Raw genomic sequence first — 13,920 nt, forward strand, 5'->3', positions numbered from 1 at the left:
AAAAAGAATATGTTGGACTGGGGAGGAAAGCCTAAAATATCTAGCCATCACTGAAACTGGAGAAACCATACAGACAACCTGAGGCCACTGATGTCTGGATGTTTCATCCTTGATGGGTGAAATAGAAGGCCTGGACATGGGTCCAATAAGGGTCCAATAACCAAGGTGGATACAGATGAGGCCACAAGAAGGGGAACCAAACTTGATGCTAAAAAGGTGCAATGAAAATGACTGCGCTCTTCAACCAGGATGCTTTCTGCAGAAACTTGGGGATGAGGGGTAATGGAAGGTAAGCTTAAAGGAGTCCAGTGGGCCAATCATAGAATAAAGCATCTCTCAGTGACTCACCCTGTGGAGTGACCAGAGCAAAGAACCTGCTGCATTTATTGTTGATGGTGGAAGCAAAAAGATATCAGCATGGCTGGCCCTATTAATGGAAGATCCTTTCTGCCACTCTGACAGACCACTCACAATGCATCAAAATGGACCTGGTCAGTTTGTCTGCAAGCATGCTGGTTTTCCCTGGTATGTGCCTTGCCATGAGAAAATGAACAGAAGAGATCAGCCATTACTACACTCTCTTTGTCTTTCAACACAATGGGTAAGATCTGGTTCATCCCTGTTTGTTAATATACCAGACTACCAACATATCTGTATCACAATCATCCCTAAGGGGAGAACATCTTAAAAAGTCTGCAGCACTAGTAGGACTGCTCTCATTTACAGGACATTGATGTGCAAACGTGGCCTATTCCAACCACCACATACCTTGGGCTATCCTTCTCAAGAAATGCCCTCCCCTACCCAATTTGGGAGGCATCCATGTTGACTGTGGCTACTGGCTATGGGGGAACAAAGAGATGCCCTTGACTAACTTTTTCTGAATGAATTCACCAAAGACAGTATTCCTTGCAAACCTTGAAGATCTTGACCAGAGTGCTCAAGGGATGCTGAAGAATAGAACACTGCAGTGAAAGAGTCAATTGCAGGACCCACATATGAAATCTGGCTAATGGAACTAGAGTTATTGCTGCTGCCATTAATCCTAAGTCTTACAGCACTAGCCTTGCTGGAAGGTAAGAGTGGGGATCACTTCCACAACCTGTAGTCTGAGGGTACAAACTCTTGTTAGAGGAAGTGGAGCTATCTGGTTGATCGTGTCTAGATGAGCACCTATGAACTCCAGTGTCTGCGTAGGTGTAAGCTATGATTTGGTGTAGATGACCATGATTCCCAAGTGATGACATAAACGGAGCACGTAACCCCTTGCTTGAAGTAGATGCCTGGCTGGGGCAGTCAGGAGCCAGTCATTTAGGTATGGAAACACATGGAATCCCAGGAGTCTCAGGTGAGCTGCTACCACTGCCTTGCATTTGGTGAACACCCTGGGGGCTGTGGTGAGGCCAAAGGACAGTGCTCTGAAATGGTAATGACTGGCTCCCAGCCAGAAGTGCAGGTGTCTCCTGGAGTGCTTGTTCATTTTGACATGACAGAAGAATACCCTCACAAAAGTGGAAAGGTCTAACAAGAAGGAACAAAAAATAAAAATTTCAACATTATCAAAAGCCTGCTACTCAGGTAAAGGCAAAGGGACGAAGAGAAAAAGACATTAAAATTAAAAAAAAAAAAATCACAAATAAGGAGATTGAGAATGCTATTTAACACTAGCTCAAGAGCAGAAAATCCTAATATGAACAATGTGCCAGCAAAATAAATCTAGGGTATGCCAGTATGATGGGCATTGTGGCTAAAGGCAGGAGCTCAAGAGAGTGGCTGAGGCGGATCCAAGACCCATCAGATGAGGGACGAATGAAAATGACAGCAGACTGTCAAGTTTTACTTAATAGAATAATATACTATACATTTCACTTACGCAATAATATAATGTTTAGCAACAAGGGAACTGTAGAAAACTTGTGAAAAACGTTTTTTTTATTTGGTGAAAAAACATTTTACGAAAAGTACAGAACTGTTCTGTAATGAGCAATAACAGAGAAAGCAAGGATCACAAGTGTTTGTTTGCTGCAATATATATTTTAATTCAAAGTGAATTTTGACAATAATACATCATAAATTCTTTTTTTTTTTTTTTGACACTCACCAAAATAGTCACCTGGAAACCCGCTTTTTGTGACAAGTACAGAAGGCTTGGTCACATTTAAATCACTGAGAACTAGAAAGAAATACTATCGCAAACTGTAAGAGACATTACATCCATAAAAATTTCCCAGTCCTCATATTGTAAATATTGCACAGTGCAATTGCTACATGGCAAACTAGTGTAGCATTAAATCAAAAGCAAAAGAAGCCACAAAAATTCTACATTTTTTTTAAACAGTAACAGTTCAAACTCAATAATCAAGTCTACAATGTTGTGTATTCTTAACAGATTTTTTTCTATAACTTGCAGTGTGATTTAACTTTTGGTAAGATTATCCGGTTAAAATTTGCAGAAATTTGGATTATAAAAATAAAACTTTCTAAAACCAAGCAGTTAATACAGTAGCATATTTGATTAATAAAAACACCCTGAAGTTAGCCTAATATTTAAAGAATACAACCAATTCATAAAACAGTGTAAATAAAATATCAGTACATTTATATGCAACTTATTAATGCAGTGTTATTACTTAAAAACTTCAACAGCAAGAAGTGCAAATCATTGATTTATTATCATTCAGGTCAGTTTACTCAAGAATATATATTTTTAAAACGTATACAGAAATTTCCTAGCAAGTGCCTAACATAATTTTAAAATTCCATCCTTGCTTTGAAAATATGCTTTACACTGTGTTTTATGACAAAAAATGTAGCTTTGCAAAACAATGGGCAATAATAAAGTGAACAGCAGAACAGAAACATGGCTAAGAGCTACAAGAGGTCTACAATAAGTGCTGGGCAGACCACTTCAATAAATTAAGGCTTTGCTCTTACAAATAACCATTTTTGGTAGCCAAATTGCTAAAAACTGTTAAGATCAAAGTTCTTTATGAGGATCTTCGCAGTTCAGTGTTAGAAGCCAGGGGACAAAAGAAGTCCGCTTTCAAACTTAACAGACAGCAGCCTAAAGCAGCAGACCCACAGTAACAGATCTCTTAAGAGAAAATTCTTGCATACTCGCACTACATAGCTGAAGGCATAGAAAAATAATGCCTCTTTCAAAAGCTACCAACAAACCAAATTTAACTCAACGTGTTAAATTTTACTTTACCTTTGTGTGAAAAATACAGTTTCTCAATTTCAAAGATCGTGCAACCAAAATGCATGCAAGATTTGTAAAAGCTGATAAGCAGCACAACTACAAAGCAGAATCATTCTTTCTTACTGTTGTATTTTGTGGCACAAAGTTTATAGATGACTTCTTATTTTTCAAATGTATTTTTAACGGATACAGCTTTCTACTAAATCTTGAAATGCCACATCGAGTATACACCAACAGTAGTGGGACTGCAGAAAACAGTAACACCATGAACTACTGTTAAGGTCTGCTGGCTCTGGCATCAACACAAAACAGTACATTTCATAAGCTATTCTAATTTTTACAATGGATTCAAATACCTTTTACATTTTACTAAGTTGATTTTAAATTTTGATGAAATTAAGATGACACAAAGGCAATAATTTTCTTTTGTTGCCAGCTGCACGGGCAAGCAAGAAGGATGAAAGTTTATATCCTATTAAGTTAATATCTACAAACAACTGAAACAAGGACAATCTGTACTGGACATAAGATGTACACCTTTTTAGAGTTTAAAAGGCTGTGAGGTATCCAACTGATGGGGACTGACTAGGAAATTTCCAGTTAAGGCAAAAGCTATTATCTGTGGCTGCCAAAACATGCCAACTTCAAAATGGCTATAATCCTAGTACAAATTAATTCATTTCTAACCAGTCAAAAAGTTTTATGCCTGTAAGCAAGTGGCAAATTACTCATTTCTATAACTGCAAAGTTGTTATAGCCATATGCATTTTTTACGCCAGGAATCATTTTATTTGAAAAAAAAAAACTGGACTGCAAACTCATGACAATTACCAAGAGCCGCAGACCACCAACATTTATACATTACTACAATGAGGTAGGGAACAAGAAATATGGGTATTCTATGAAGTTGGTAATCAAATCGAAGGAGTAATGAATACTTAACTTCCCTACCATTACCACTGATGACACATGTACTGGCTAAAACATGAGTTAAGTATGAGCACCATTATACTATGCGTTCATACCAGCAACATACAGTACTCAAAATTCTATGATCGACACCTCATGACAACTGCGTTGTTTCTCAAATGCAGGGCAGCAACACGGCAGTGGCTGCTGGTTCACAAAGCAAAGTCACAAACTAGGCTTTGTGATACAGGATAGCTGTTGGTGCCTTCTTCACACAGCCATGCTACATAAAAGTTCAAGACTTGTTACGTTTGCGCAGTGAGTCAGAATACTGAAAGACAAGGGACACTGTCTTATGTACCTGGCTAACATACTTAAACTACTAACACAATTTGAAATGTTTGCTACAGCCACTTCTAAAGCTCTTTTATCCATAGTCTTTTTAGACACAGATACAGTTAAACTAAACGGGTAATGGCTGTGCTTTACATAAACTACTAATGAAACAAATCTCTAACTGAATACAAACCACTTTAATGTTCAGATTATTGCTATGAGATATGCCTCAGCATATTTACGCATTCTGTCTGTTAGAAGAGTTCTACAAAGGTACATTTCTAATGCTGGTCAAGTCATTAAATAACACTGCTTGTTGCATCAAAGGAGAGAAAGGAAAAAAAAACTATTCACAATTAGCTTATTACTACCAGTTATACTAGTGTGGATTTAGTGGCATAAATCGCATAAACAAAATGGCTGCAATGCTAGGCTTATTTAGGAATTAAATACAAACCCACAACAAGCACTGCAGATTCCAGCGCAGAGCAATGCTACAAAAGTAGGACTGCACTCCAAATTAACACTATATGAAAAAGTTAAGTCAGACCTGCAAGATACAGCCTTTTTGGATGCCTACACAAAGTCGATACGAAAACATAAAAAAATTAAGTTACACTAATACATCCATTTATATGCAGTGATGAACATGAAGTTAATGGAAAGATAAAATACTGATGCAAATAACACACCCAAAACAACAAATGCAACTAACTTCCATCATTTACAATATAGTAGTTACAACACTCCAAACATAAAAGCATAAAAAAACTAAAACCCTAAAATCAACCCCCCCAAATTCTAGTTCATGTAAATAGACATACAGAAACAAGAAGGCTAAGAACTAGTTAATTACCTAATTTCACAGCTATTTTAAGTGGCAATCATTATATAGCAGCTTATCTATGATACATTCAAGATAAATGATACAGTTTATTACTTGCTCAAGAGCTAAACACAACCTCAGCTTTTTTTTTTTATATATTTTTGTAAGTACCCATCCCTTCACTACAGTATGCTGGAGGTCTATGCAAAAGTAGCTACCTTATACAGATGACAGTCTTTGGTGCTGCAAAAGCAACTTCATTTGAAAGTAACTTGATGCACTTCATAGAAAAAAAATGCACAAAGCATGTAATTCATCTCCCTGACGGAATGTATAAAACAAGCAATTAACACCAACAAGCTATAACAAATATAAAGTAAATAATCAGTCACATGCATAACTGAAAAAAATTGCACACACAGAACTCACACATTGTCAAGCATTAATAGTGAATATTCTGTTACGACATATCAAATACTGCATGGTTTGCTAAAGCTAAGATGAAACCATATCATGAATCAGAGACCAAGAACTGTATTTTCTTCTTTAACTTACAGAAAGGCATGCCCATTGCATCTATAAATAACCTGTTAAACCCAGTTAGACAGCAAAATGCCTTGAAGACCAGCTACTTAGATTGTAATGCAGTTGAATCTGACAGTTTAAATACTGTCTGCTATGACAATTGTTCTGATCAACACAAACTAATTATCAACACTCAAGCATCATCTAATTTCTTGATTTCTTTCTGACAAATCATCCTAATGACAAACAGTATCATTAGTTACAGCAGAACATGCTGCCCTCTGATAAAAGGAAAAAAGCACTACATAAAACATACCACATTAAAAAACATAAAAAAACAATCATTACCTCTATATAAAAAATCAGCAGATCTGAATTTAAGTGCTGCAGTCCATAATGTTAATAGATAAGTAGTAACATTAACAACCTCAAAAATATAAGGCACTATGTGTGGGAACAATTTACAACGCAGCTTAGAATGTTAGGACGACAACATTTAAGAGCGACATCTAGGCAACGTTTCCTTTGCCCATGCAAAAGACACATGCAGTGTTAAGAACAGCTCAACATTTTTGATACATGACTCAACATTGAACACAAAGGACAAGGATAATACAGAGATTTGTACTGCTGACATGTGCATTTGTTGCTCAAAGTTACAATGAATGGCTTCCCAAATGTAGATGTGTCTTGCACTAGATAGAAGGCATTGTTATAAAAACAGCATAAAAGTAACTGGTTCCTGTAAGTTACCTGTCTAGAGTTACCATAAAAGATCACACAACCAAATTACAAGTTGTACCAAATGTGCAAAACACATTAAAAGAGTTTTTTTAAAGCTCAAAGTTGTTTAAATTGCACCCAAATCTACATGATTCAAAAATATTGTGTGTGTGTGTGTGTTGTGCCATGGCCATTATTTGATACCATGTCCTGCCAGACCAAATGTTTGTATCATTGAGCTTTTTCAGCAGCCTAATTTTCTTTCAGATGTAGGGAAATTGATTCAGTTTTGTAGGACTTAGTGGAAAACCTGCGTAAGCAGGGGATGCTGTGATGTAAGAATGTGGTGCAAAAACTGGCTTAAATTGGTTCTGATGAATGTTTGGGGAAGGCAGGAGACGAGGGTTCATGCCCACAGGAACCTGAACAAGACCATTTGGGTGAGATATACTATATGCAGCAGTCTGCAGCATATGTCTTGAGGTACACGGAGAAGCTAGAATGTGGGCTACAGAAGCAGTCGTTCCAAGAGCCTGATAAGCAAGTATGGTGGGCTGTCCCCCGAGATGAGCAGTTCCTGCTAAATGGGCATGCAGTGTAGTGTGGTTTGGACTTCCATGAGAAAGGCTGAATGGATGGCTTGTCACCGTAGGTGGGATGTAAGCCTGTGGCCTCCTGTGTCCGTAATTACCACTCCATTCTTGGTGTGCTGTTCCAAACTGCTGAACCTGTGAAGACAAAAAAAATGTACCTATGGCTTACTATTTTTTGACAACACATATTCCCATTCATCAACAACAGTGCATTATTTTGACCTAATTTCAATCATATCAGCAGTGTACTCTTTACAAGAAAACACAACTATACAAGGTACTCATTTCTTCAGTTAAGAGAAGTGTACCAGTACAGAAAGTTTACTTGAGACATGCTGATGAAACTCAACATATTCAGAACTCTCTTAATGGAAAATGTGAACAGAAAATCAGGGTTTTGCAAGGCATTTTCTGCTGTGATTGCTCAGTCATACCCCCACCCCCCCGCCAGAAGGAAAAGAAAAAACACCTAAGAAGTGTATACTATGGTAAATTACAAAAATGCTTGCCTACAACTCTGGTCACAAACACGAATGACATCTTGAGCAACAAAATAACGAATAAAAATAAAGAGCTGGGAGTACAGTTAACTTTCAGAGTCGTAATGCAGCACGCCCACCTACTTACCATCTAAACTCCTGCTGACATACTAAGGAACTGTTAACATTAACATTACTTGTACTCGGAAACAATGGCAAACAAACATCCAAGGGAAACATTTAAAAGCATCAGAGCTACATTGCTCAAATGCTCTTGACTGCTTGAAACCAAAAACACCACTTTTTGGGAAGTGACTAGTTTGGCTTGGGAATGTTGAAGGTAATACACAAGTTTTGAAAAACATTCCATGTTAAATTGCAAGGCCCTTTCTCCACCTACTCCTGGGATGTTGCCTGAATGCCGCAGCACAATGGTACTGCAGATAAATATTGTTGCCTGACAGCAAGAGGTTTTCCTGTTCAATTCTCAACTGTTCAATTCTCAACTGGGGTTCCTCTTGTGCAGAGTCTGCATGTCCTCACTGTGTTTGTGTGGGTTTTCTCCGGGTTCTCCCCATATTCCAAAGACATGCAGTAAGTGGACTGGACACACTAAATTAGTTGTAGGTGTGGGTGTGTACACGTGTGGTATGGAATAACAACTGTGGCAGGGCTAGTCACCCAGCAGTGTAAACACTGGCTCTAGATGATCGCCACTGTTAGAGTGACACCCTTATCCCATGTGCAAAAATGGGATAAAGGGGTTGTGGATGGATGCAGTTTTATATGAATGCCTTTGGCTCTGCAATAAGCAATTACCAGACCCAGGCACTCAGCAAAACCCCTAGATGCAGCAATCAATCCAAAGGGTAAGGATGCAAATGGATAGCAGGAGCCTCAAACTTATGTTCCCTCTCTTTGGAAAAAAAGCAATTGCATCAAAGGAGGCATCTCAACCTTCCGACCGATCGCTCTTTTTTCCCCTACATCTAGAATTCTCAAAAAATGTATTCAAAACAACTAACCCACTACCTGTTAAACAGCGGCATTCTCTCCCCCACCCAACATGGATTCCATCCCGGGCACAGTACTTCTACACTAATATCCTTCTTAGATACCATTAACAAAATCTGTGACTCTGGCTATATAGCATCTGCTCTCTTTCTAAACCTATCTAAAACATTTGACACTATTTCCCACTCTATCCTTCTCTCTCAACTTTCTTCCACAGGGCTGTCTTCCCACTCCGTTAATTGGTTTAAAAGCTATCTCTCTGATAGGCAACATGCCGTCAAATGGCAGCACTCTCTCTCAGCCTACCTCCACAACCCCACCCACATCCCACAAGGTTCAATCCTTGGCCCCCTCCTATTTAACCTATTCATAAACAACCTCTACCAAGCTATACCACAAATCTCCCTAGTCCAATATGCAGACGACTCAACAATAGTCTGCTCTGCACCCAACGCGACTAGTCTACAACAAAGGACCTAGCCTTCTCTACTGTTGAAACATGGCTCCACAAAAACATCCTTCCTTAAATGCAAAAAAAAAAAAAAAAAAAAAACTTATGCTGTTCACCCCTAAAAGAAACACCACTATCAATATAAGAGTCTAACATTCTCTCACTGAATTCGATACAAATTGAAACAGTAGCTAGTACCAAAGTATTAGAGGAGTCATAATAGACAACAATCTAAAATTTGATTTACATATTTAATCCAATATCTCAAAAACCCACAAAAAACTTGGGCTTTTCAATAGGCACAACATATTCCTCTCTCTTTCAACAAAACAAGCCTTAGCCCTCTCCTGTCTACTTCCCTCCCTAATCTACGGTGCTCCCTTATTGACTAATCTGCAGTCCACCCTGAAATTAAAAGTAGAGTCCTGCTACAACAAGATTGCCAAACTTGCCTCTAATTGTTGTCATTCAACTCATCACTGTATAGCCTTAAGAAATCTCCAATGGCTTGAATTCCCACATTGCCTACTACTCCTTCAACCAACCACCTGTCACAGACTTATTTCCAAGCCACAAGACTGCCCTGCACTCAGCTCCTTATTATCCCCTTACTCCCCTTCTAGGTCATTACAATCAGAAAATCAAAACCTACTACAGGTTCATAAACCTAACCTACCTGCAGGTAAACTCCTATACTCCTGGACTATGGTCAGACTCTGGAACAATCTTCCTCCTCCATCTGTTCTGAATAACATCCCATTAAATTCAAAGCAGCCATACAAAAGCACCTTCTCTCCAACTAGATTTGTAACTACTCTACCACGTCTAATGCTATCACTCAACTCTTTTCTCCCCAAGCTTGGACCTAGTACTGCTTTTCCTAACTGACTAAATACCTAAACACACACTTCCTCCACTCAAACTGTTGCTGACATCCTATCAACCATTACTAATTCTATCTTTTTCTTTAAGCATACCAATTCTTTCTTTAACCTCTAGCAGCTCCTATCTACTTGTATTTTTCTATGCCTTCATGTCATCCCCCTGTACTTAATTTCTGATACAGATTCTACAGCTGCTCCATACTCAAACTGACAACCTGCCTCAAATTAACTTGATTTTCCTTGTACTCTTTTACTGTTTGAACTTGCTTCTTTTTGTACAGCTTGAATTTACTTACTTTTATTATACTGTAACATGTTTTTCTGCCAACTGTAGTAACTCTTATAAATATTTTGACCTCCTGTTGTAACTATATTATATTGTTATTGCACTGATTGGTTTGTACATTGAAGCTTTTCTTCCCAGGCCTCCAATGAAAATGGGTTCTTTTCAGCCCAGTGGACTTTCCCGGTAAACAAATGTCAATAAATAAAATAAACTTGAAGAAAAACCTGTGGTTTCTGTGTGCGGGCAAATGGAGAGAGGCATCCACAAGCTCAAGTATAACAAACAGAATTTGAGAGAATAGGAAAGGCTAAGGTCTTGTAATGTTAGCATTCTGAATAATGGAACCTTGACACAAGTATTTAGTGTTGACAGGTCCAGGATGGGTTTCAACGGACCCTCCTTTCTGGGCACTAGGAGGAATCTCCAAGTAGAACCCACTGCTCTGGGGCTCCTCTGGCACATGTTCTATGACTCCCAGTTGCAAATGCTCTTGAAAGATGGGGGTTACTAAGGTAAGGATACTTGACTCCATCTAGGTGGGAAGCCCGACATTTCTGGCTTTTCAGGGCTTGCAGTTTGCAACCCTGAGATATACACAGCACCCTTTTCTGTTTGGTGATGCTTTCCCAGTTTCTCTGCACTAGGTTACTGTTCCTGCTGTCTTTGGGGTGTGTAGAAGACAATCCTGGGATGGAGGTTTTAGGTGAAAGGGTGGATAAAGAAATTTCATGTAATTAAGGCTGTTTACTACAGGATAAACAGCTCTGGGGCTCCTTCTGGTCTGCATGTCAATTTTTCTTATACTGGCCCTTCTTCCTCTTGCCCTGTCTGCATTTTCCTTGCCTCCAAAAGTAGGGATCAGATTTGCATGAGTAACTGCTCTCATACCTAGGTATGTGGAAGTGAAACAGTCATTTCACAAATTACACAGTCTCCACCTTGATCCATTTTTACGGATGTCTCACCAGTGGTTTTCCCGAATAGCATACCCTTATCTAGGAACTACACTTTTACATCCTTTAGGAAGGGCCTCAGCCAGGCATATTTGCATCTGCAGCACTATATCCACATTTGTTGCACTGCTTAGTCACTGGACTGACAGGATGTTTCAATCATTTTGCCCTCAGATCTCCATTGGATACCTTCTTAATCTGGCCTAGGAGAATCTGAAACCAGGTCTTGTGCCTGACAATTAATGACTTTGAAGCCCTGAGTGCCACCTGTGTAATGTCCATGGCCCCCAAGGTAACATGAGACAGCAAGCGGTATGGCAGCAGGCTGGCCAGTTGGCATGTCAGTAGCAGTAAAAATGAAGTGCACAAAGGGCAGTGCCTTCAGAATTGGTGTGTGTGGACCACTATCCCCTTGAAAGTGTCTAGGGAACATTACCTAAATTGCATAGTGGAGCATAAATATGACTACAGTAGCATGCAGGACTTCCTCCATGCTGTAGCACACTTCTACATGTTACAGTTAAATAAGCATGGACTGTACACTGAGCACAACACTAATTAATCCTTATGCTCCTGTGCACTTAGCTATTAAAGTTGTGGGCATGGCAGTGTGTGCTTCTCTTTTTAATTTGCAACAGCCATATTTCTGTACAGCTGAATGTCACTTCAGTTGTGTCTCTAACCAATCTACTGCAGGGAAATGTCTAGCTGTCTAGGTATCTGAACCTGGGTTCGCCTGAACTTTATGAAGGCCTTATAGGACATGAAGGAACCCTTGGGCCACAGAGATTCAGTCCTAGGAAACAGCATGAAGAAGTAGGCAGAAATCTGCCTGTCAGCTGTGATCAATGCAACTTCAGGGAGCTGGGGTTTGCCATCATATCTTTGAGTTTCTGAATCCCTTCAGTGGGCTGCTGCTTTGAAGAAAGCAGAACAAAGATGGGATTCCTAAACCTCCAAGTTCCAAAATTCAACATCCTCCCTAACTAGAATAGTGGGTATACTGCCCTGTCCCCTGAGATAGCAAAATGTTCTTGCTGACAAAGGTGCCAGAAGGACGTGTTGTCTGAACAAGAGAGGGCTCTCAGCTCAGTGAGATGTGCTTTAATCCACAGGCAAGTTGTTCACCAAAGCATTTTTGCCAGAAGCCTTGGATCCCTAAGATGCCAGGGCTTGGGGGGTTGCAAGAATGCCTCACTGTAACCAATATCCTTCAGCTGAGCAGGGAAGTCGGACTCCACTGTTCCCACAATCAGTCTCCTTAGAGAACTGGAACACACAATGGTGGTACGACAAGGACTCAAATCTAATCTAATCTAAACTGTCTTGCAGGAAATGCTCTCCTCAAAGTTTTTGACGCAAAACCTAGACATACCCTACAACTGTCAATATGGTGCTCTTGGCCTACACAAAAGATGCACAAACTATGGAAACCTTTTGTGTGCGATATGCCTGCTGCAAGAGCACATCTTTTATTTCTTACAGGCAGACATGGCATTAATCTACATAAATGGGAGTCTGACCCTGTTAGCTATACAGTATCAGTAGCAAGATTCTTGGCGATAAGAATTTTTTTTCCCACAATGGGATACCAACTGATTGTGATGCACAGTAGGTCATACCACACTGGACTACAAATACAAAACTGATGATGCAAATTATGAAAGGTGACAAGAAAGTTCTAAAATGCCACAGGCAAGTGTCATATTTATGCAGTACCTAAGGGGTAAAAGTCTGCCTGGCCTGAAGGGAGAAGAGCACTGAATTCTGGAAGTCAGGCTAGACAATAAACCTTCTGAAGTGCAAGTCTCAGTAGTAAGGACTAGTGCAGCACTCATCTAAATGAAGAACATCCCCGGATGTAGTCCTGGGTTGTTGCAAACGCACTCATTCTACTACAGAATATTATTTTTAGACATAGCAGCACAGGGATCATGTTTTCCAGGGGCTGTTAATGCCGAGCCAATGTTTTTTTAAGGGACCGCTATAACTTCCTCATATACAGCTTTCTCACAGAGATCATTATGATACAGGAATCTTAAATTGCCCAGAACCTGAAGAATTCTTTTGTTGAAACAGCATGCTTAGAGTGCAGTTCTCTTTTCTGAAAGAAAAGTGACTTCCTACTCTGGGAAGAAAGCCTTCTGTCGAAATAAGACTATGACTGCCCCCAGGAAGGTAATTCTGGTGCTTGGGTAAAGATGGATGTTATGGAGGATGAGGGTTAGACCCACCATCTAAAAGCAATCTATGGTGATTTGCACAGCTGTCTGGTGTTCTAAGAAAGACTCCGCCTGAAGCAGACAGTCATCCAGGTAAGGACAGGTCTTGCAAAAATGCAATGACTGGTGCTAAACATTTATTAAAAGCTCTTGGAGCAGTAGATAATCCAAATGATAAGGCACAAAATTGGTAATGCAATCCTCCTGCCTAAACATTTAGGCATTTTGTGAGTTCCTGGGCCATAAGAACATGTAAGCAGGCAACCTTCAAGTTCACAACCACCAAGCCACTTGGAATATAAGGCGCAATACTTTTCTATGGTTAGTAACCTAAATTTTGGAACCAGCCCAAATCTGGTGTCTTGAGAGATCTAGAATAGGCCGTCGATTATCATCTTTCAGAGGATAAGAAAAAGGAGTAAAACCCTGTGCCCTCTTCTTTTGTGGGTACTCTTGGAATCTACTCTTGCAGTATTAGTTTTTTTAGAATGGGATGCAGAAGTTTTTCTTGTATTTT

General features: G+C 39.5%; 1 protein-coding gene across 1 annotated transcript in view; it reads right to left on the reverse strand.

The window, feature by feature from the left end:
- Positions 1 to 1,914: 1,914 nt before the first annotated feature.
- Positions 1,915 to 13,920, reverse strand: part of HIPK3 (homeodomain interacting protein kinase 3) — a 969,278-nt gene continuing 957,272 nt past the window's right edge. Inside the window, exon 13 of the mRNA XM_044059447.1 lies at positions 1,915 to 7,249. Within this exon, the coding sequence (XP_043915382.1) occupies positions 6,785 to 7,249 (465 nt within the window). The 3' untranslated portion in view covers positions 1,915 to 6,784. The remainder of the gene's footprint in view (positions 7,250 to 13,920) is intronic.

Source organism: Protopterus annectens, chromosome 17.part0 (genome assembly GCF_019279795.1).
Source record: "Protopterus annectens isolate FY-2018-M chromosome 17.part0, PAN1.0, whole genome shotgun sequence".
Classification (NCBI taxonomy): domain Eukaryota; kingdom Metazoa; phylum Chordata; order Ceratodontiformes; family Protopteridae; genus Protopterus; species Protopterus annectens.